Raw genomic sequence first — 23,621 nt, forward strand, 5'->3', positions numbered from 1 at the left:
TCAGCCAGGCTGCAGGGTAAGCAGCAAGCAAGCAAGCTCTGATTAGAACCAGCTGCTGCTAGGCTTTTTAAGAGCTGAGTTTGCTTAAGACGTTGCTGGAAGCAGTTCATTGTTTCTTGGCTAGTGTTCCTGTTCACTGACTCCTGCATTTCCTCTTTTGGACTTCCTGGCTTCCTTGACCCTTGGGCCGTGTTGACTTTGATTCCTGTTGCCTCCTTTGACTCAGACTGCTTGACCAAGGCCTTTCTCTTTAGGGACTCTGCTAGGCAAGGATGCTTTCTGTTTGCTTGCGATGAGTTGCCCCTGCCTCCATTATCAGTCGGAGGTTCCTTCCCAGACAGCCTTTGCAGGTGTTTGGTGAACCAGGACAAAGAGAGGGTTTCTTCTTAAACCTGCCTTCTATTAGAGTCAGTCTTGTGGAATATATACCTTCATAGTTGAGGGGGGAAATATGCAAAAAAATTTACTTTCTTTTATCCAATAACGGGGAACTGACCCTCTGTATTTCCTAAGGCATGATTCTTCCTGCACCAGGAAAGATAGAATTATAGAGTTGGAAGAGACCCCAAGGACCATCCAGTCCAACCCCATTCTGCCATGCAGGAACTCTCAGTCAAAGCATCCCCAACAGATGGCCATCCATCCTCTGTTTAAAGACCTCCAAAGAAGGTGACTCCAAGGGAATATATTCCACTGTCAAACAGCCCTTACTGTCACAAAGTTCCTCCTAATGTTAAAATAAATAAAAATAAAATAAGGTTTTTATTTTTATCCCGCTCCTTCCTGTGATCAGGGCGGCTTACAACAAGGTTAAAAACAACAGTACAATAAAACATTATAAAATACAGACATATCAAAGCAATAAAAATAACAGACAAAAAAGCCCCATAGCCCAACCTCTTGGCCACGGAAGAGGAGGGAGGCCCACAGGATCTTAATCGGGGAATGCCTGTTGGAACAGGAAGGTTTTCAAGTCCTTCCTGAATTGGGCCAGGGTGGTAGTCGAGCGGAGCTCAGTGGGCAGCGTATTCCAAAGGGCTGGGGCAGCAGTGGAAAATGTCCTCCGTGTAGTGGAGGATAATCTAGCCCCAGGCACCTTCAGTAGATGCTGCCCAGACGTTCTGAGGGTGCGGGGCAGAATATACAGGGAGAGGCGGTCCTTCAGGAAACCTGGGCCCAAGCCATTTAGGGCTTTATAGGTGATTACCAACGCCTTATATTGAGCCCGGAAGCGAATGGGCAGCCAATGGAGATCTTTCAGCACCGGTGTTATATGTTGAGGTGTTATAATGTTGAGGTGGAATCTCTTTTCCTGGAGCTTGCATCCATTGCTCCGTTGGGTCCTATTCTCTGGAGCAGCAGAAAACAAGCTCCCCAATATGACATCCCTTCAAATATTTAAACAGGGCCATCATATCACCTCTGAAGCATCTCTTCTCCAAGCTAAACATCCCCTGCTTCCTATATTGTTCCTCATAGAGCTTCATGGTTTCCAGTGTGGAAGCTATATATGATTTGGGAGCTCCAGTGCAACCATGAATCTGCCACTGCCCCCAGCATCCCCCTCAGAAGTTCAGCTGAATAAGCTCTATTTTCCCAAGATGGATTATGCATTAAAATGGTTGTTGTTGTTATATTTATATAGCACTGTAGATTTACACAGCACTGTACATACAGACAATAAAATCGATAAAAATGAATCCTGCCAATTGTGTACATTCTACAAAATAATATAAAACAATAGATAGTAATAGAAGATAGGATTAGATAAAATAAGGAGGCAACAGATTGAGAACATCAGAGATCAAATAAAATAAAATATCAGATAACAATCAGATAAACAGTCACACAATGCCTGGAAACGCTTCCCTGAACAATATAGTCTTCAACTCAGTTTTGAAACCATATTAATCACCATATTTGTGCCCACTGGCGCCAACTGTTCCTTTCTTTTTGGAAATGCACTGAGGATCGGTAGCCAGCAGCTTGTGGATCATCACTGGGCCATAGACCATAGTTTTAAAAGAAAGAAAAGAAGTGTTAGAATGCAAGAACTCAGAATGCAAGACTGGAAGTAAACCAAAATATTGCCTTGTGGGCAACTTCCTCAGTTGTTTCCTAGTAGCCCTTACTATCAGCCCATGTTCACAGACTTGTAAGCCTTTCTTCTCTGCCTTACTTTCTGTTGTAAGGAGGCACACAGTGGTCCATTGCTTGTGTTGTACTCTATGGCTGCCTGCCATGCTGCAACTACCGTGCACTTCCTCTGCTCTTAACTGAGCATTTAAATGGTCCATTTGATTAATCATTTGTATACTGACTATCATACTCCCAAATTTCCTCTGAGTTGTACATACTGTAAAAGACAATTATGTTGCCACAGATTAAATAAGTGAATTAAAATGGAATTGCAGCTTAATTTGACCTGTGATTTTGCTCTCGTTCCCTTTAGTGGCGCGCACACCATTCTGGCAAATAGATGAAGTCATCCATGACAGCTGGTGATGAATTGCCATCGCTATACTGTATATTATAATAGCCTCTCACTAATTTAAATTGAGCACCGAGTAAATTATAATTCAGTCACTTGACTGCTTGTATTTAACTTGACAACTCATCCTTATTTGTCCTGGAGGTGTAGCAGAGGAGTGGGAAAAGGGGGCTCAGGTATTTCGTGGAGGGTTAACTCTTTCGCCTTGAAGCCGGTGCTCGCTATTGGGTGGCTACTATTCCTTACCCCAAGGGAGGAGAAGCGTTTTAGAGCTGACACACAGGTTGTCCATTTCAAGGTGGTAAATGCACACAAAATCTGCTTCAACCCAGCAGATTTGGATGCAAAATCTGGACATTTCCCCTAGCAAACCCCCCATCCCTTCTTTACTTCTGCACTTCCCCAGTAACTCTCAAAAACATAATGCAATAAAATATTAGGGACCTGTATACTAACACAACTCCCAGCACCCAGCATCTCTTACTGGTTTTTGCATTTAAAGAAATTTCAACTCATGTAGATCTGATAATGTCACAGTGCCCAAAGTCACTCTGTTCAGGTGCATCAAATTCCTCCATCTGAAGTAGACTCAAGTCTATGAAAGCTCATGCTATCAACTTCTTTCTTTTAATTGGTCTCAAAGGTGCTTCAAGATCCCTATGCATAATGTTCACTTTTAGGAATTCGTGATGAATTTGGAAGAACTTACTTCATGATGAAGTAACTATGAACTATGACTCTGGAGACCAGGATTTGATTTGACCATGAAACCCACTTGGGCAAGTCACATACACAAAGGAAAGCAATGGCAAACCTCGGAACAGATCTTGCCAAGAAAACCCCATGATGGGTTCGTTGCCTTAGTGTCACCATAAATTGGAAATGACTTGAAGCTACACAACAGCAACAACAATTTCATGTTGAAATGACTTGGTTGAAGCAGAGCTTGAAAAGGTTATCTTGTTTGGACAGCAGCTTCCAGAACTCCTGATGATGGCTTGTTGCTCTCTCCTTTTTGTCCCGGGGGATTCTGTGAGTAGCAATCCGAAAGAGTAACTTTGCCAAGTGCTGGATTTTTTCATATTACTCCATATCAGAAAAGCAACATTCTCTAGGTTAGCGAGAGGAGAAATCCACACAGCTTGGGAAAAGCAACAATCTGAATGCCCTCCAGTTTCTTGCCATCTCAAAAATACAATTGTGATAAAAGATCAGCTTGATGAAATGGTTGCCATGACCATCTTAAGCTAACTTCAGGTTTTCTTGAGACATATGGTGGATGTCCCCCAAACCAAATTGTGGCCACATTTCTTCCACATTATTATTTTGGGTCAGAAAACAAGTTCCCTATACATAAAAAAATGCCGTTTTCTGTGCAGGAGATAACTCTTTCCTGATTAAAACCCCCAAAAATCCACATGCATTTTTCATGCAAAAAATTCATCCCGAATTGTGAATCTTTTGCCCAGCTAGGCTTCTCCTTGTCAGGCTTTCTCAACATTCGAGAAAACTGTTATTTCAAGCCTTCCCCAAATATTTTAGAATGATTTTTTCCATCAGATTGTGTGATGGCCATCCGTTGTGGAGAAGATCCTTTGCTTGGGAATGTGTTGCCTTGCAAAGCAGCTACAGCTCAAGTCGCAAGCATTTTGTGGCAGCCATTTTGGCAAAGCAGGAATAAGTCTGTTTTATTCTTTCGAAATCAATGTACCTGTAATTCACAGCAGCTCAGGGGCTTTCTTTCTTCATTTCATGTCTTTGCTGATGCAACATTTGCCATCCATGACTTCAAGTCCGGTCAATATTCAGCCAAAGCTTTTGCAGTGCTTTCGAGCAGAGTTTAACCACTGGAAAGCCATCTCTTTTAGATATGATAGAGGGTTAAAAATTTTGTTGCCGTTTTAATGGTCAGAATTGGTACGCTGTTCCAGCAGTTTACTTTGTTTTAAGCTTTCCACCCAAGGAGGGGAAAAATGTAAGTGAATATTGTTGGCAAATGACTATTGATCTGGAGAAATGTGTTAAATGTTTTCTTGGCAGCCTTTCTATTACAGTTACAATTTAGTTTAGTGAGAGCTTTTATAAATAACCCTAAAGCAAATTCTTGATGGAAACTGCTTATGCTCCTTTTTCCCCATTTAGACAGACATCAATACTGTAAAATGTAGGTTTGGATAGAGGCTCCTTTGGTGTGCGTGTGTGTTTTTGTGTTTTCATCAACAGCAGCATAAGCATGGATTGCGTTATTTGTTTATAAATGCCTTTAAATCATGGTGAAACCTCTTCTCATGGCCATCTTCTCATGGTGAAACATCTCCAAGAGGTCCTATCCTCAGCCTCCTTGCTCAGGTTCCTACAGACTCAGGGCCATAGCCTCCTTGGTTGAGTCTATCAATCTGGTATACAGTCTTCCTCTCCTCCATCTTTCCAAATATCATCATCTTTTCCACTGTGTCCTATCTTTTCAGGAGGTGGCCAAAATATGACAGCCATAATTTCGTCATCTTGGCTTCTTCTATGAGAAGTTCAGGGTTGATATGTTTGTCTTTTTGGCTGTCCACAGTATCTGCATAACTCTTCTCTGGCACCCCATCTCAAACCATAATTTTCTTTCTGAGCTTTCCTCGCCATCCATTTATCCATCCATGCACAGTGATGGGAAATACAATGAGATGGACAACCCTAACTTTACAATTCAGTCGTAAAGTAGTAGTAAGACAGAAAGTTGCATTATTTGGGAGATATAGTGGGTGACTCCCATCCCTCCATCTGGACCATGTCTGAAGCAGACTCTTCATGGCTTTGCTCTTAATGATTAAAAGTAGAAAAGCTGGGTGAAATAAAAAGTTAGGGGAAATACAAGGAGGTATAAGGAGGCAGGTTAAGGTTAAGGAAGGGGAGATAGGAAGATGTAAGGATTTGACTGGTTTGAACGGGGAACAAGATGTGAGGCAATGATTTTATGTGAGTTATTTTTGTAGATATCGAATGATATGTGTTGTGTTTAATGCGTATGCTTAGTACATGCGTTTGTATTTGTTTTTTTAAAGGTCCGATTTGTTGATTCGTAATTAATAAAGGTTTATACATAGAACAATAGATGTGTTAATGCCCGTTTCTGAAGAGGTAACGTTTCATTGCTTGCTTTCAGGTGATCCCTTTAGATATTACATTGGAACTTCAGAAGCAGATTATGTCGGAGTTAGAAATTCTTTACAAGGTACGTCTTTCCAGCACTTAGATCTTAATTTTGTTTGTCTGCTTCTTTTCTGTAGAAGTGCATTAACAGCCTCTTTTCTTCCCCTCCTTTTTACAGTGTGATTCATCCTATATCATAGGATTTTATGGCGCTTTTTTTGTAGAAAACAGGATTTCCCTTTGTACTGAATTCATGGACGGTGAGTAGCATGTTACATAGTCTTGCAAAGCCTTGACTGTTTACAGAAATATAATTGGCAAAATCCATCTGAACATTTGTTCAGCCCACATTCAAAAGATGCGCAAAGCGATTCCTACAGATGGTGCGAGATGCTGATTTTTATTTTTAAAGAAGGTATTTTAAAAAATAATAACCGTTCCCAAGCATTGCCAGATCAGGCTGGCGAGAGTTACGACTGCTTGATGTTAAGTATGTTATGTCTTTCTGAATGGAGTTGCACTGACTTTTATGGAAAATTTAAATAGAACAGAAGTAAAGCCTGGTTTATCTGTGGTTTGATATTCTCCACTTCCATACAATCTGTCTTTACTGACAAAACAGCTGTTCTCTCGTTTAATGTTTCAGTCGCCAACGCAGATCTTTCTTTGAAAGGAACCTATTAGCTCACCCACTGGCCTGTGTTTTCAGCAAGTAATTGGTTGGGAATGGCAAAAGATAAAGACTTGGAGTCCAACGCGGGATAAAGAGCCTTATGCCTCTGCTTTGTTTTGCAATTTAACCCCAGCATTCATTTAATTATAAATGCCTTAACCAAGGGAAGCAGATGCTCCTGCGCAAGGGACTCAAAATGGAGGCTTGGAGTACCTTTCTATCCCTTGCTAGGGTTCAAAGGATGCTGCATTGTGCTAGGAATGTACACTCATCCCTCCATATTTGCAGATTTGATTATTTACAGATTTTATTAATATGTTCTCTCTAGGAATATCTAGGTCCTCCAGTGCAACTCTTTGGTCAACTTTAACTAAAAGGTACACTGAAAGACCTAGAGATTCCTAGAGAGAATACGAGGCCTTTGTAGCTCCTCCGGTGCAGTTTCTATGGTCAGTATTTGTCGGACATTGACCACAGAGTTGCTCTGGAGGACCTAGAGATTCCTAGAAAGGCGTCCTCTTGGGTAAAAACATGCTGTTTTTGTTATTTGTGGTTTTTCCATATTCACAGGAGCCTTGTGCCCCTAATCCTAGCCAATATGGAGGGACAAATGCACATACCTCTCTGATGGTACATTGCCATGCCATGCCTTGTCCCAGCAAGGATTTTGGGAATCTCACTTGGCTTATTGCAGACTGAATCCTCTCTCTTTGCATAATGCAGACTCAGCCCACTCTTTACAGACAAATTGTACATACCTTGATTTTGCCATTTTATAGAAGGGATACCATTTTATTACCCCATTGTATATAATGAGCATCCATGGATTTTGGTATCCACTGGAGGGTCCTAGAACCAAACTCGGGTGGATAACAAGAACCCACTGCAAATGTCTAATGTTATGATAGCCAATGTGAAGTCAAAGGCTTTCACGACCGGACTCCATAGTATTTTGTGGGGCTTTCAGGCTACGTAAAAGAGTTTGTTCCTGCTGTTTCTCTGAAGATGCCAAAGCCACAGATGCTGGCGAAACGTCAGGATTCAGCTCTTCCAGAACATGGCCACACGGCCCGAAAACCCCACAAAAAATTACGATAGCCACCATTGTTTGACATTAACAGAGAATATTGTGTTTGTTTCTGAAGGGGGCTCTTTAGACGTCTACAGAAAAATTCCAGAACATGTCCTGGGACGAATAGCCGTAGCGGTGAGTATTTGGCTTTTTCCATTTGTTTCTGTTTTAATGTGATAATATTAAATATTGATCACATCCCATGTGTGGCAGTATAGAAACGTTAGGGAGGGACAAAAAAGGAGAACACAGGAGAGAGCAACAAGCCTATTAATAATAATAATAATAATAATAATAATTTGTTTGTTTGTTTGTTTGTTTGTATCCTGCCTCTTCCTATTTGAGGATCGAGGCGGGTAACAGCAAATCAAATGGCAGTAATATAAACCTTGAAAACATAACCTTGTGTAGGTGCATCTGATTTATCTAGTAAGAGTTAGTAGTAGTTTCAGTGTTGGACTACAACACTGGAGACCAGGATTCAAATCTCAGCATGTCCATGAAACCCATTGGGCAACCTTGGCCAAGTCCTCTCTCTCAGCCTCAGGGGAAGGCAATGGCAAACCTCTTCTGAACAACTCTTGGCCAAGAAATCCCTACGATAGGATGGCCATAAGTTGGGAATGACTTGAAGGCACACAACAACAAATTTGTCTAGTATAGCAGTGGTTCCCAACCTCTGGCACAAACCCTGTCCAGCAGCCATGTTGGTTAGGGCTTCCATGAGATGAAATTCAAAACATTTGTAGGACTGAAGCTTGAAGGATACTGTATTATAGCATTACATTTCATTACATGCTCTTGGAGAATTTGTCCGATAGACAAATCCATCAGACATCTGGGTGCCACAAGGCTCCTGATTATTTTGTTGGTACAGATTAAACATGGCTAGCCTTCTGACAAAAAAAGGAAGCGTTGCACAGATAAAGCATCTAGTGGCTTCCATTGCCCCCATAAGCTAAAATTTTCCAAGTCTCAGGAGAGAACGCATCTTGATTTTAAAGCTAAAGACCATTGGCGAGAAAGTCTTGGATGTCGCAGGGAAGGGTGTCGCTGAACAATTGCTAAATCCAAAGCAGGCTTTGATAATGTAAGTGGCTTAAAGCATAACAAAGTTACTCTGTAATGTACCATTTAATTAAATGCCTGTTTTCCACACTCATTATACATCAAGCTGACAACCGAAATCCTTTAATCTAACGCAGGCAGCTATCTGGGCTTCTTTCTTTGCAATTCACAGCTCAGCTTCGTTCTCTCCACTTTAGCTGCGCGCGTGAAGAGCTTCTTTTCATCTGGCGCTGTCTCTTTGGAGCGGTTCCAGATGGACTTAGTTTTAGGCCCAGTGTGGGTCCTTGTGGGACGTGAGAGAGCTTGGCTTTTGTTTTTCATTGTGGTTGTGTTCTTGCTTTTAAAAGGCGAGTCTAAAACTGTTTCGTTTTTGCTGTTTGCACAGTATTATTCTCGCTATCATCTTGCGTCTACTGTAGTTTACAGTAAGTTAAGAATACTTGTGAGTCATGTGCGTCTCACCAATGGCATCTTGCAACAGTTTTATGGACAAGAAAGTCAAGGCTGCCCAACGCAGTGAGATGGCAGCCAAGCTGAAATGCAGACTGCTTCTGCATTTTGAAAAATCTGACTTTGAGAGTCAAATTCAAATGTTAAAGCTGAGACCAGCACTTAAGAGGCAGCCGTTGTTGTTGTTGTTTTAATTGTCCTGATTCCATTCCAATATTTAAACTCAAGAGAAGCTCACTATAAGATTAAAACACAGGTGCAACAGCAACAAGAAAAACCCACCATGAATTGCATTATTAAAGTGCACTTAAATTGATTAGTATAGTAAAACAATCAAGTGTTTAGCTAGTTTTAAAACAATTTTAAAGAACACACAGAAGAAGATGATGAAGATGATGATGAAGATGATGATAATGATGATCACTTTTCTCTGTGGAGGGACCCAAGGCGGCTCACAGATAAAGGAAAGAAGGTTAAAGATCGAAAGATGGAAGGAAGTATCAATCCATCAGATTTAAGTCAACCTGTTATCTAAAATCCCTACCTTCAACTTTATTCTTCCAACACACATTTGGCATTAGAGAAAATGCGTCTAAACTTTGCACAAGCAAATGCCGATTTTCAGAGTTTGTTTTGTCTCCAGGCTCAGTTCAGCTCTGATTCAAACCCTGGCCTTTGGGCGCATCTTTCCACGGAACGGTGGGGAAAATGGATGGATCCACATTGCCCATTGCTTTACCTTCTATTCTAAAGATTTTTAAAAAGCATAGCTCTCAAAGCTGCTTGAGGCAGAGACAAGCGGAGGGCTGCGCATGCCACACGCATTCCTCTAACGTTGCATCTAAGCTGGGGCTGGGCTACCTCCGCTGCCTTTTGCTTGCCACTTCACACGTTTATTTTCCTTTCCGCTCCTGAAGCGGTGACACAGTGCTCTGCGTTTTGAGTGCTAATGTTGATTGAAGTTCTTCCTGGCAAAAGATGTGTACTTCAACTGTCAAGAGAGTTGAGTGAGTGATGGCAGATATAACTACTATTTGTGTCAAGGCTTTGTCAAGTTATTGTTGTCAAAACCTACTTTGCTGAATACCTGCAATGCCTCGTGGAGCGGTTCGGTCAAAAGAAATTCTATGCCGGCGTCTCTTTTAATACACTCTTTAATACCTTGTTGGAAAATGGCCTCTTGTTTAGTATAAGTGAATAGCTGTCATTTCCAATCAATGTACAAGGGGTTATGGGGCCATCTTTAGACTTGGAGTTTGCAACGCCATTGCTTTCTTTTTTAAAGTTGAAATATAAAACGTAGCATTGTTTGGTTAATAATGTGCCTTTTTATAACCACTTGTATGGCAGACGTAGCTTACTGCAAAAGCTCTTTATGAACTCCGTAGCTTGGGTTTTTGTCTGCTTGGATTTATAAAGTTTGTGTAATTGATGTTAATTTTTGTTTGGTCTGTTGTTTAAAAAAACCCCAATAATTAAAAATACATGAAAACTGTGCGCCCATGTTGTAATGAACAGATTTTTTTAAAACTCTGGTGCAGTGTTGCCTCCGGAGATTTTGCTGCAATGTACACAAAGTGAGAACTGGGACATTTAGCCATCTTTTATGTAATGGAACAGGACTGATTTTTCTACTTAGGACCCAGTTCTGCTCCGTTGCGTGAAAACGCAACCTGTAAATTTGTGAACAGTTTCTGTTATTTTCTTCCAACATATGGACACAATACTTGTTCCATGTTTATGTAATGGGCACATCGCCTCCCATTGACTAATATAGGCTTGAGCTTTTATGTTTATTCCCATCCTGGATGGGAAGGTCACACTGTATTTGTAATATATAATATATATGTTATAATAAAATGTATTTATATCCCGCTTCTCCAAATGACTGAAGTGGCTTACACTAAAAAATATCCATAAATACAATAACAGCATGTTTCATTATATGCCAAAACCTCCCTAACCCTCCCACCCACAATAAAATACAGTTAAATTATTGGACTGTTGTTAAAACAATTATTAAAACAGGGGTGAGGCAGTTTAGGGCAATTGTCAAATGAATAAATGCCAACTTCCTAGAAGTTCCTCCTAATCTGGAAAGGCCTGTTGGAAGAGATACGTCTTAACTGCCTTTTTAAAGCAATCAATCAGTATATATGAAAACTTCCTTCGAAGCCTCTCCCCAACATCCTGGTTTATTCATTGCAGGCTGCAGAAAAATAAAATACACCCTGTGGTTTCTAATTGCCATGAAACGTATACATAAACCAGGGAGATGAATGGAAATCAGCCAGAGTTTGGTGGAAAGGTGGTCTTTGTAGACCCAACAGATGCAGGGCTACAAAAACAAAACATAGGGTATCATTTAAAATGGGGCTTTAAAAGGTGAGACAGGAAGACTGTGGGCAACATTTGCAACCCTATACGCAGACAGGTAGCCGCTCAAAAAAGCACAGTTGCAGGTAAGCAACCTGTTCTTACCTGCTGATATAGTGGAACTGAAACGTGGGGATCTCTCCATTGAATGGCATAGTCTAGGTAGCATGGTACTTTTATGGGGGGTTCTCTCTATCTGTGTCTCTCATGTACCTGGTACAATACGCTTCCCTGCACTTTTTATCTATTTCTAGAAAATGAAGAAGTACATTCTGCAAGTTTTGCCTAAGTATTCCTAACAGAGCAATGTGAAAAAAGAAAACCAAACAGCAGAAGTGATCATGCCTATACATGCATTGTCATTGACCTTATTAATAATAAAGACAAACGGAAGGGCACTTTGATCTCTGTCTAGGCACTTCCATTGAGAAGCCACCTCCTTGTGATTTCTTCATCTTTCATTACAGAATGGCTAGGAAACCTGGAGCTCAATGCGATGGGATGAAGTGGCAGCATTTAGCTTTTAAAAGAGGATTAGGGACGTTATTGGCTACTAATAATGATAGTAAGAAAAGAGCAATATGACGGAAGAGACCATGTGTTCATCTGTCGAACTGATCTGATCTGTCTTTTGTCATTTTTGCCACGGGATAAAATAGAATATTAGCTCTAGCAGATAAAATAAATTGGAAAGGCTCATCTCTGTTGCATATTTTTATTTATTGTCTTCAATTCCTTTTTCTCTCTTCTTCATTTCTAGGTTGTTAAAGGCCTTACATATTTATGGAGCTTAAAAATTTTGCATAGGGGTGAGTTGTGATTTTTTCTTTTTGTTACCTGTTCTGAATCAATATCATGGTTTGCCCTAATTCCAGAAAATGAATCACTGTGAAATCTTAAACTGGTTTATTGTTAGTTATCTCTTGTAAAGCAACAGACTACTTTGACTTTTTCACGAAGTGAAAATTTGGCTGGACCCGGATTTGCACCCACATCCACACCATCAGATAACAAACCAAAGTTTCAAAACAACTAAAAATTTGGGCAATTGGTTTTTTCCTCCAATACATTAGCTATTGTGTATTAAATAGATAAGTCAATGAAAAGCAGTTTATATTTTGATATGTTTATAGCTGTGTGCCCAGCAAATGCAATACAGTAGGTCCTTGTTATCCTCTGGGGTTTGGTTCCAGGATCCACCATGGATAACAAAATCCATAGGTGTTCAAGTCCCATTAAATAGAGAGGCATAGCAAAATGGTGCCCTCTATATAAAATGGAAAAATCAAGGTTTGCTGTTTGAAATTTATACTTTTTTAATATATTCAAGCCATGGATGCTTGGATAAAAAAAAAGTCCGTGGATAAGGAGGGCCAACTCTATGTCGAAACAGTGTGCAAAGGGATCTTATGGCACTTTTGAGACTAACTGAAAGAAAGAAGTTGGTAGCATGAGCTTTTGTAGACTTGAGCCTAAGTAGACTCAAGTCTACAAAAGTTCATGCTGCCAACCTCTTTAAGCCTAAATAGGTTGAAGTCTATGAAAGCTCATGCTACCAACTCCTTTCTTTCATTTAGTCTCAAAGGTGCTACAAGACCCCTTTGCATACTGATACATACAGCCACAGATGCAGGAGAAACATCAGGAATAGATTCTCCCAGAATCTAGCCTGAAAAATCCAAGCATTCCATAGCATGGAGCCATAGCAGTTAAAGCGATGTCAAACTGCACTAATTCTGCAGTGTAGATGCACCCTTACAAAGTGAATGCAGTATGTATGTGTTTCATCATCCTTCTTTGCTCTCTCTGTACAGATGTAAAGCCCTCAAATATGTTGGTGAATACCAGAGGCCAGGTCAAGTTGTGCGACTTTGGGGTTAGCACACAGGTATGGCTCCAAAATTCCTCACAATTCTCCCTCCCCAGCCTCTATTCAAATACACACAAACACACACACACCTCCGATGGCCGCAAGACAAACGGAGCCTGATGCCGCAAGCCTGGCTCTGCTGGGAGCACCCGATTCATCCCTTTTAATCTCCCGGCGACTTTTCTTCATCAAAATATGATTGTTCATTGTTTAATGACAGTAAAAACTGCTGATATTGTAATTACTACTTACGAATGGCAAACTTCATTGATATGCAGCTTGGCTCCGGAAGCGTTTGGGCCGAACAAAAGGGAGGGCAGAGCGAGAGGAGCGCCTGGGGAGACCGACTGGCCCATGGTAAAAATTAATATTGGGAGCAACAATGGCGATGGGCTCCGACAATGTGCGGCACAAATTTTAATTAATTTCCATTTTGGGCTTCCCCTGAGAAACCTCTGTGATACTGACCCATGCGCTCACTGCGATGTTGAATTGAATTGCAGCCACCTTTCCTCCCAGCGAAACACGAGGACCAAAGAGAAGGTCACTGGCGCATTATGCGTTGTCAAAGTCTGTTGTCCCTCCAGCATATTTAGTGTTCATTCCAGCCTGATAATGAAGGTGGCTTTATTCACATTTTGAGCCAGCTGACAGTTGGGGGAAGAGGAGGAGGAGGACTGAATGCATTTGCTGAAGACGAAATATATATATACTTTTTATATCCAACTGGTTGGTGGGGTACTAAAAACTCTAAGCATCCTGTTTAAAACCCAATTCTCTTTAAGGTTGTCTGCTATAAACTGAAACATCGTGGTTGTTTCAAATTAGGACTCTTGTTCCAAAGGAGAGGAGGGGCGTTTAATCATTTTAATGCCTTCACAGGGAAATTTGTCTTCCTCCCCCTCCCCTTTCTATAATCTTTAGCTGATTTATACATGGGATGATTGTAGGTTAAATGAGGAATAATTGCCCGTTTTATTCCCACATTATCTTTATATGGCTCTAACAGGCTGTTTTTGTCTGATAGCTGGTGAATTCCATTGCCAAGACATACGTCGGCACAAACGCCTACATGGCGGTAAGTAACTTCCATTATTAACCAAGTTGCTAATGTGGGTTGCTCAGGTTTTCCTGCAGTTTTGTTTAGACACCAATTCTTCTACTGTTGTGTGAGTCGTGCATTAATGTTTAAAGACAATGTATATGAAGATAAGAAAACAATCTAAAACTGAAACGCCAAATGGTAATATTAAAAACGTAAGGTGCCAGTGTGGCATAGTAGTTTGAGTGTTGGACTATGAGTCTGGAGAAGTCCATTGGTAACCTTAGGCAAGTTGCATGCTCTCAGCCGCAGGAGAAAGCAATAGCCAACCTCCTCTCACCAAACCTTGCCAAGAATAAAACATGACAAGGTTGCCTTAAGGTAGCCATAAGTCAGAAAATACTTGAAGTCACACAACAACAACAACAACAACGTGCACATATGGGACTCCTGTGCCTGTGCAGTCTGCCCATTTACTTCCATCAATGGGGCATTTCTCTGTCTCTTTCTCTGTTCGAACCATAACAAATGGAAAAACCCTTTTGCAGATGGTTTTGAGTGGACCTAGGAAGACATTTAGGGCTCTGGAGTGAATTCCAAGAGGGACTGATGCTCAAGTCTATGCTCTGCTATAGTGGTCCCTGGGCCTGGTCATGTTGAGTTCCCTTAGTGTTGCCAAGGGTTGTAAGAAGAATGGTATCAGTGCTGGAAGGAATGGCCACCATGGAATCGGAGAGTTGGAAGAGACCACAAGGGCCGTCCAGTCCAACCCATGCAGGAACTCACAATCAAAACACCCCCGAGAGATGTCCATCCAGCCTCTGTTTAAAGATTTCCAAAGAAGGAGACTCCGCCAGTCTCCAAAGCCTCCTAACATTGAGCTGGAATCTCTTTTCCTGGAGCTTGTATCCATTGCTCCATTGTGTCCTATTTTCTGGAGCAGCAGAAAAGAAGCTTGCTCCATCCTCAATATGACACCCCTTCAAATATTTAAACAAGGCTATCATATTATGTTAGAAAGTGTGCAAGAAATAATAAGTGCAACAGAATCGCATACAACCAAGAGGGGAAAAGGGGTTTAGCTTGCTCAAGGAAGTTCTTAGGTGGGAACAGTTGTGACATGTCTGCTCTGGCAAGCCAGGGACGTGACTGAAGGGAACATAAAGGATGCACTACTGTCAAAGACCCCAGTATTCAAATTGGGATCCTCCTGAACTGAGTGGGGACTTAACCGGGGGGGGGGGGGGTGTTGCTGAGGCTTTAATAGGAGGAGACCAGACCCTGGAGGGAAACTGAACCTCTTGTGTGGAGATTTCCACAACTTGGGAACAGCCACCAAGTAGGCTCTGTCCTATGCCCTATGTTCTTCCCAAATGCACCTGTGATGGTGGTGGGACTGAGAGAAAGCCCTGCCACCACTGATTTTGAAACTTGGGCAGGCTCATATTAGGAATTACGGTTTCTTATTTATCCTGGACCCCATCCATATAGGATTGGGGTCATTGTGTCATTCTGGAATCATGTCTTTATTGTAGATGGAAACAGATAGTGGTGCCACAGCATGGGGCATGCTCTCCACCTTCCCATAAGTGGTTGTTGTTGTGTGCTTTCCAAGTCAGTTCTGACTTGTGGTGACCCTAAGGCAACCCTATCATGGGGTTTTCTTGGCAAGCTTTGTTCAAATTTCAGGCTGAGAGCATGTAACTTGCCCAAGGTCACCCATGGGTTTCGTGGCCAAACTAGTACCAAAAACCCCATTTGTCACCTCGCTGCTGCATAAAAAAAGGAGATTCTCCCCCACTTCTACTTGCCAACTCAAACAGGAATGAATTGAAACCAAGAGTATCTTGAATGACAAATGGTCCTGACTTTGCTTCTTTCCTTTTCCAGTCAATGATCTGCTTATCTCTTTTCTGAACAACAAACACATATATAAGGCTTAACCTCTCAAAGTGCAAGAGGTAGAATAATATTACCTACCATATTACCCCGGTTCTAAAGTCCCTCCACTGGCTGCCCATTAGCTTCTGGACCCAGTACAAGGTGTTGGTTATCACCTTTAAAGCCCTAAATGGCTTGGGTCCAAGCTATCTCCGGGAGCGCCTTCTCCCCTACAATCCTCCCTGCGCACTCCACTCCTCTGGGAGAGGCCTACTTCAGCCACAAACATCTAGGCTTTCGGCTACCTCCCAGAGGGCATTTTCCATCGTCGCCCCCAGACTGTGGAACGGCCTCCAGATGAGATCTGTCTACTTACATCCTTAGACAGCTTTAAAAAGGCTGTTAAGATGGATCTCTTCCGGCAGGCCTTCCCAGAATAGAGAACCCAGCCTTAGAAAAATGTCTGGGAAAGATACTGCTGCTCCCACTGATTGTTTGTTGGTATGTTGTTGTTGACCTTCTGGTCAGTTTTAACTTGTATGTTTGTTTGTTTGTTTGTTTGTTGTTCTGTTTTTTAAATATTGCATTAATTTAATACTTTTTTAAGGAGGGGAGGGTACCAGGGATTTTATATGTTTTGTATTTTTAACTTTGTTAGCCGCCCCGATTGTTCTCAGAGGGGTGGGATACAAATAAATATTATTATTATTATTATTATTATTATTATTATTATTATTATTATTATTACCTTGCTAGTTTGCCATGCTTTCAGTCTACAAAGGAGCTGGAACGCTCCAATTTAGGCCAGGGAGCCTTCAAACAAATTATTTTATCTAAATCCAGCTCTTCTTGATGGCCTTAAATAGCAGTAATAATTAAATTGTATTATTCTTTTTAATGTACAACCCTCGATTACACATCTATTTCCCAGGTGTGCATTAAAGAAATTACTTTTTTCCCCCTCCTTATTGTTTACGGACGACTGTGATGCATTCATCTGTTAATTGAAAGCGTGAGGATTAAAGCTTTAAGATGTTTCATCAGTTCTGTGTTAGGACTGCTTTGCTTCTTGAAAGAAATTTGTTTCCAATTGTCAGATTTTTTTTGTCTTGTGTATATTTGCTTTAATCTTAAATGGGGAGGAAGAGTGTTATATCAGTATAGGAAAACAGAAAGGCAGGAGCAAAACTGTCTCCTTGTTCCATCTGGGCATATGGACCATGATGGGCAGATGCAACTGTTTTGTTGGGCCCCTCGTGGTGCCTTTTTGTTTGGGATGCTGTCTGGGGGCTAAATAAAATGTGAATAACAAAGGCCAGATCAACTCATCTCAGACAAGGAAGACAAAACAAACGCAACAACGCAGCCATTCCCGACATACCTAAATTTCAGCTTATGAGATTCATGGGGTAAGACATACACACAAATACACAAAGAGAGCTACCCAGAGATTGAAATGCCCATTTTTCTTCTGACAAAACGTCTCCAACTCTTGGAGTGAAGGGAGCTGCACATACACTGACTCCTTCGAGGTCCCTGCTCAAAGATACTTTGCAAAAGGGCATCTTTAGTGCTGGATCAGGTGTCTCATGGGTGGCCTGCTGTCGCCTGGCGTGAAAGCAACTCAGAAATATTGCCTCAAGATGTCAAAAGTGCGGCTGCCCTCCTTCTGGCCCTTCAGCTGTGCTCTTGGCAAGCCGCTTTCAACCCACCTGCAGTTGAAGGGACTTGCCAGGTGACTCCAAAACAAGACAACTGCATGGGCGCCACAATGCCAGCTTTTCTCTCGGAGTTTCTTCCCCTCTGCCTCTTCCTCCTCTAATCGTCATCGTCCTCCTCCTCATCATATCTCAGAATTATACTAAGCACTGTAGAAAAGGTTAGAAAGAGACCATTCCTTCCCAAACAAGTGCAGGCCGCAATCCTGTACGGATTGTGCAAACTGAGTTTATCTCCATCATTCGTTTCACAGCTGATACTTTCTTTTTCTTAGAATCATAGAATCATAGAGTTGGAAGAGACCTCAAGGGCCATCCAGTCCAACCCCATTCTGCCATGCAGGAAATCCAAATCAAAGCATCCCCGACAGATGGCCATCCAGCCTCTGTTTTAAAGACCTCCAAGGAAGGAGACTCCACTACGCTCTGAGGAAGAAGTGTGTTCCACTGTCGAACAGCCCTTACTCTCAGGAAGTTCCTCCTAATGTTGAGGTGGAATCTCTTTTCTTGAAGCTTGCATCCATTGTTCTGGGTCCTAGTCTCTGGAGTAGCAGAAAACAAGCTTGCTCCCTCCTGAACGTGAAATCCCTTCAAATATTTAAACAGGGTTATCATATCACCTCTTAACCTTCTCTTCTCCAGGCTAAACATTCCCAGCTCCCTTTTCCCCTTGCTTGCTTGCTTGCTTTTCTAACTCATTCTAATTCTCCTTGTCATAAAGAAGAGCAAAGGCCATATTCAGAACACTGAAACTGGGACTACTGGCATGACATACACATTTTCAAACCCCAGAAGGACTAGGAGCTTGCCTTGGGGTCCTCATAAGACCAAAACAACTTGAAAGCACATAACAACAACAGATGGATTCTTGAAGTGTTTGTTAGGCAAACTGGGCTGATGCAAGCCATTCCTGGGTTGTCTGTATTCATTGCAAAGGAAGGATTCAGCTCCTTGCTTCTGGCTTGCAGAGGCTGGGACTGGCCCTTCAGAATCACTTCCTTGCCTATCATTCCCTCCCACCTTGGCCCAGCAGCTGCGATGGAGTGGGAGAGATGTGCCTGACCCCATAGCCCTCATTGCATCAAGCCCCATAGCGTCTGAGGTCAGGTGTGTGAGGCTGACCTCCCCAAATGAATCCAACTTATTTGCCTTTGTTCGTAGGAGCACTCCTTGTGGGGTTTTGCTTGAGGGATCAGGTCTGCGTCTTTACTGTCTCCAAGGCTGAGCCTGAAAGATCATTTAAGCCGTTGTGTCTGTGTTTTTTACTTAACATTTACTTGGCGCTAAAAGCCCCTGACCTGGGATTAGCGGCTGCAAGGAGGCATCCTTGAGCATCTTCAAGTGGCACTAATTTGGGTGTGTTTGATTTCCTCTAAAGGCTTCTAAGTTATTGCAGAAAATGGAGGGAGGAAGGAGCTTGAGCAAGGTGCCTGAACCAGACAGGTGCATTAACAGCACAGTGGGGAAGAGAGCCTCCGCGAGTCTTTTTATTGCCGCGTTTCGCACTGTACTTGACCTTGGCAATACTTAGAGCAGAGCTTCTTCGGAGCGAAAACAGACGCCTGGCTATTTGGCGTTCCTTGCTTGGCAGTCTGGAATGGCATTAAACTGGCCACTAATTGGTCTGAGCCAGGCATCTTGTATTTGCTGGCTGCAATGTACGTTTGCTAGGGAACGTTTTAAGCGAAAGCTGTGTTTACATGGTGTGCTTACCTAATAGGTGTACATAAGTATGCCAGCTTGCATATGTACCGAATTGCGGAGCTTACGTAAGGTGTGAGATATGGGAATAAGGTTGTGCGGAGCAGAGGTGGGCCATCATGGCGGCCCAAGGGTCAGTTTGCTACCCTTATGACCCTCCACAGGCCATATGGACTGATCAATAAATGCCTCACCTGACCCCAAGAAAAGCAGAAACAGAAGCAACCCAAAGTCTGTGGTTGATTTTGATAAACATTTGAAAACAGGCCGGGCCACCTGTCTTTTTCACGTTTATTCAGAAACAAGGGGTAGTTTGGGATGCTAAGGCTGCCCAAACATCCTTGGCCACATGTTGCCAAAATCTTCAGCTTTAATTTCTGAGAAAATCAAATGCTGCTCTCAAATTTGTACAGCGAAAGCCTTGTTGTCTTTGATCAAAACTATGAGGCTCTGAGCCTTTGTCTTCCTTTTATGACTTATGGCATGTTACTTTCTTGACATTTCATTGGTTTCAACCATCTTTCTTTTCCTCCATTTGTTGATTTGTTTATTTCTATTGACAGCCTGAACGAATTTCAGGAGAGCAGTATGGCATTCATTCCGACGTTTGGAGTCTAGGAATTTCCTTTATGGAGGTAAGTGCATTTATGTCGTTTGATTTCAGTCATACAAAAGGAGCGTTGTTGAATCTTAGCCTAGTGGGAAGGGAGACAGTCTGAACATAGGGATTGAATCCGCAAAAACTCAAGCTAAAATAATCCAGTTTGTCTCCAAGTTACCACTTGATTCCTTCACCACCACCGCTTCCCATTTTATGTCGACCCAGACTGATCAACCTGTCTCTTTCATAACCATGCAGTTCAATATAATAAACCAAGATGGCCCTGTTGATATCCAAATCAGAGAGGCTTCATTCACACATACCAGATTTGCCTCTTTTTCAGAAGAAAAAGCTTTCGACAATGGATTTTAGGGAATTGGAATTTGGACATCAAGTCGCACCCAACTACCACATCTATGGTGATTATCCCATTAGGGGAGGCATTTCTCAACATACTGTTTCATTATATATGGCCTTAGAGTAAACTCAGAATTCAGGCTTCCTTTCCTGTTGAAGCACTCCTGCAACTTTAGCTGCAAAGATATTAGGCTGGGTTTGCTTCACTGCAATAAAAACAGGCCTTTTGCCCTTTAGATGGTACAGAATTCGGCAACTCTGTTTGAGATTTGGTCAGAACCAGGTTTCTTAACTTTCAGAATCTGAATTGTCTTGGTGGCTAAGAGTGTCCTGAAGTTGGGAAGTGGCAGTGGGTAGCATTTTTATACACCAGCCATTGCCACCGTCTTGGATTCAACATCCATTTGTCCATCCATGCATCAAAATTATCATTGTGAAGGTTTTGGAGTATATTTCCCCTTGGGTCAGCCAACCTAGGAATGTGTAGTGTAGGAGTTCATTTTCTTTTTTGGCACAACTTGTGTTGTTCACTATGGTTGTTGTGACCATAAAACACAAGAAACTTTTCCAGTTTCCTGTGTATTAGTACTGTGCACTAATGCTGTGGTGAGTTCATGTAAACCATCTGTTACCCACAATGCCCTTAGACTTGCAGGGAGGTGTTTCCACTTGATGGCGGAGGGCAATTCTCTTTCTGGACGATGCCTCCTTCTTTTTTGCAAGGGGCAAGGGCTACTTCTTGCCTCTCCTCCTCACACAACCTGTCTCTCTTCCTTCCTTTTCTCCATCTGTCTCCGGAGTTAGCTATGTGGAACAATTTGTCTCTCTGCGCTTTGTTAATTGGTGTGTCATCTGTTCCTCGGAGACCTCCCTTCAACATGATCGTTGTTTTATTGAAGTGGTTTGAGTGATGTGTTAAATGAGGAAAGTGAAGGAAGATGTCTTTAGAAAGGTGAAGGTGCTGTTCTAGGAAGCAACGCAAGGTCATTGCCATTAAAGTCACACTGTCTGCTGACACCAGGATGGGTCAGGAAACATTCAGGGAGGGCAGCTGGAGGTTACGCCCAGATATCTAAATCTCCAGACTTTCATGTCACTGAGTTTGTGCATTTATTTGGCTAGCTAGGCAATAAAGCACACAAGGTTTATTTGCAAAAAAGAACAACAACAAAACAGATCATCTCAATCCTGTCCACTAATATCATACCACTGACGCATTTCATGAAAAACGTAAGTGGTTTTCGGCATGCATGCCAGGCCCAAGATCTAGTACATCTTCTCTGAAGATACCAGCCACAGATGCAGGTGAAATGTCAGGAATAAACTCTTCCAGAATGCGGCCACGTAGTCCAAAAAACCCACAAAAAACTCTAGTATTGAAAGTTTGTGGGGCTGCAAGTCAAGACTGGACCCCTGCCTATACTTGGTAGGCAGAGGTCCACCTCTGTGTTGCAAACTCCTTAACTGCGATTTAGAGAAATCCAATTGCCAATCAGCTAATGGGGCCATGCTCACTATCCTTTGCTGCTAGAGAGCGTTTCACTTACCAGACCCTCTGAAAAGGCTCCTCTCCGCATTCAGACACAGGGATAAGCAGACCAGTCTAATAGCAATGCAGGGGTGCTCTGCTGAGATTGTTCGCCCAGAGCACCCACTTCTTAGTGTTACGAATCTGTAGCCAGTCCAATTATTTCTTGCAGTCACTTTTTGTGTAAGTGTGGTAGATAGGGGTCTGTGGAACATGGGAAGCTGACCTAGAATTGGACAAGACTGTCTGTCATGAGTTGGCATTGTAATCTCCCTTCCCAACACCCCTACCTATGGCAAGATCAAATATCCTAAAAAGAATACACCTGGCTTACCGTATGGTGACTGAGACCCTGGGAATTACTGAAGGAAATATAAGGGTCTCAGCTGTGTGTATATATACTAACTTTTATGGGATAAGATGCTTTCAAAGTGATAGGGCTTGGGCTATCGTTTTATTGAAGTCCTTTCTGCCCAAAGTGTCAAACTGAATTTAAACAAGTGGCACTCCTGTCTGTGCCTCGAAAACTTGAGCTCAGCATTTTTCAGTCCATGTTTTGTTGATTCATAAATGGCCCAACATATTTTGACAAGAGTTGTTCTAAGGTAATTGTTTGGCATCCATTCAAGATGTCTAAATCTGGTATTTTCTGACAGCAAGAGCCTCGGATTTTTGCCTCTGAATGGATGCATAGCCATGACCTTGTTGGATCCAAGGAAGCAGGCAAATAAAGCAATGCTAAGTGTCACAGCAATTTCCCAACATTGCTGGGAGTGATCCACTGGACCCTCTTAGTACTGTAGTGTGATTGTTGGATGCATTTGGAAATGGTAGCTGAGCAGACTTCAGAGCATTAAAAGAAATCTTTTGCCAAGCCAGATGAGATCCGTCTAGTCTTCAAAGTTGCCTCTGCCCCTCTGGTCTTTGTCCCTAGCATCACCTGTAAAAAAAAATGGCTGGATTATTGAGACTGAATTTAAAATCTCTCGGAAATGCCACTATCAGAGACTAGACTAGTGGACTAGATAGACCAATGGTTTAAGTGGTGCAAGGTAACTCCAAATGATCAAGCAGGGTATAACTTCCAGGTAGATCTGCCTTCCTCATAAGGGAAATATTTTGGATTGAAGGAATGCTTTTCTTGGAAATGTTCTTGATCTGGAGAAACAAAATGAAGCCTTTTAGGGTTCTCCTTTGTTTCCCTAGAAGTATTAAAAAAGATGACTTGGACAGGTGCAAGAGAGGCATGAGCCGTCTCATGGGATTTGGTTATAAAGCTGTGATATTGTGCTGGGACCACTGTTGATACTTCTGTGCTATAAAACCTCCCTAGAGCGTCTGGCAATGATTCTCTGGGGTATTTAGTTTGAGCTTCTTCCTGTGCTGTCATTCCTGCCTGCACTTTTTCTATCAAAGATGTTTTGTCCCATCCTCTATGCATGGGCTGAGTGAAGCAGCTGAAGTTATCGCACCAAAAATGCTTTAGAAATGACCATCATGACGAAGCCCTCACTGGTCCCACTGGCCTTTTCTTCAATCACGGTTTTTAAAAATTAGTATTATTTTCAGCTAAGATCATGACTTGTTAGAACAATATAACACAAAGAAGTAAGCATAGCCAGTGGCTGTGAGGTGACATGCAAAAATGTAGTGGT

At 42.1% G+C, this 23,621-nt stretch overlaps 1 protein-coding gene across 1 annotated transcript in view; it reads left to right on the forward strand.

The window, feature by feature from the left end:
* MAP2K5 (mitogen-activated protein kinase kinase 5) overlaps positions 1 to 23,621 on the forward strand; it is a 122,726-nt gene that overhangs the window by 40,388 nt on the left and 58,717 nt on the right. The window contains exons 10-16 of the mRNA XM_042474986.1: positions 5,643 to 5,711; positions 5,808 to 5,889; positions 7,448 to 7,509; positions 12,029 to 12,077; positions 13,083 to 13,156; positions 14,166 to 14,216; positions 20,044 to 20,115. Of these exons, the coding sequence (XP_042330920.1) occupies positions 5,643 to 5,711; positions 5,808 to 5,889; positions 7,448 to 7,509; positions 12,029 to 12,077; positions 13,083 to 13,156; positions 14,166 to 14,216; positions 20,044 to 20,115 (459 nt within the window). The remainder of the gene's footprint in view (positions 1 to 5,642; positions 5,712 to 5,807; positions 5,890 to 7,447; positions 7,510 to 12,028; positions 12,078 to 13,082; positions 13,157 to 14,165; positions 14,217 to 20,043; positions 20,116 to 23,621) is intronic.

Source organism: Sceloporus undulatus, chromosome 6 (assembly GCF_019175285.1).
Source record: "Sceloporus undulatus isolate JIND9_A2432 ecotype Alabama chromosome 6, SceUnd_v1.1, whole genome shotgun sequence".
Lineage (NCBI taxonomy): Eukaryota > Metazoa > Chordata > Lepidosauria > Squamata > Phrynosomatidae > Sceloporus > Sceloporus undulatus.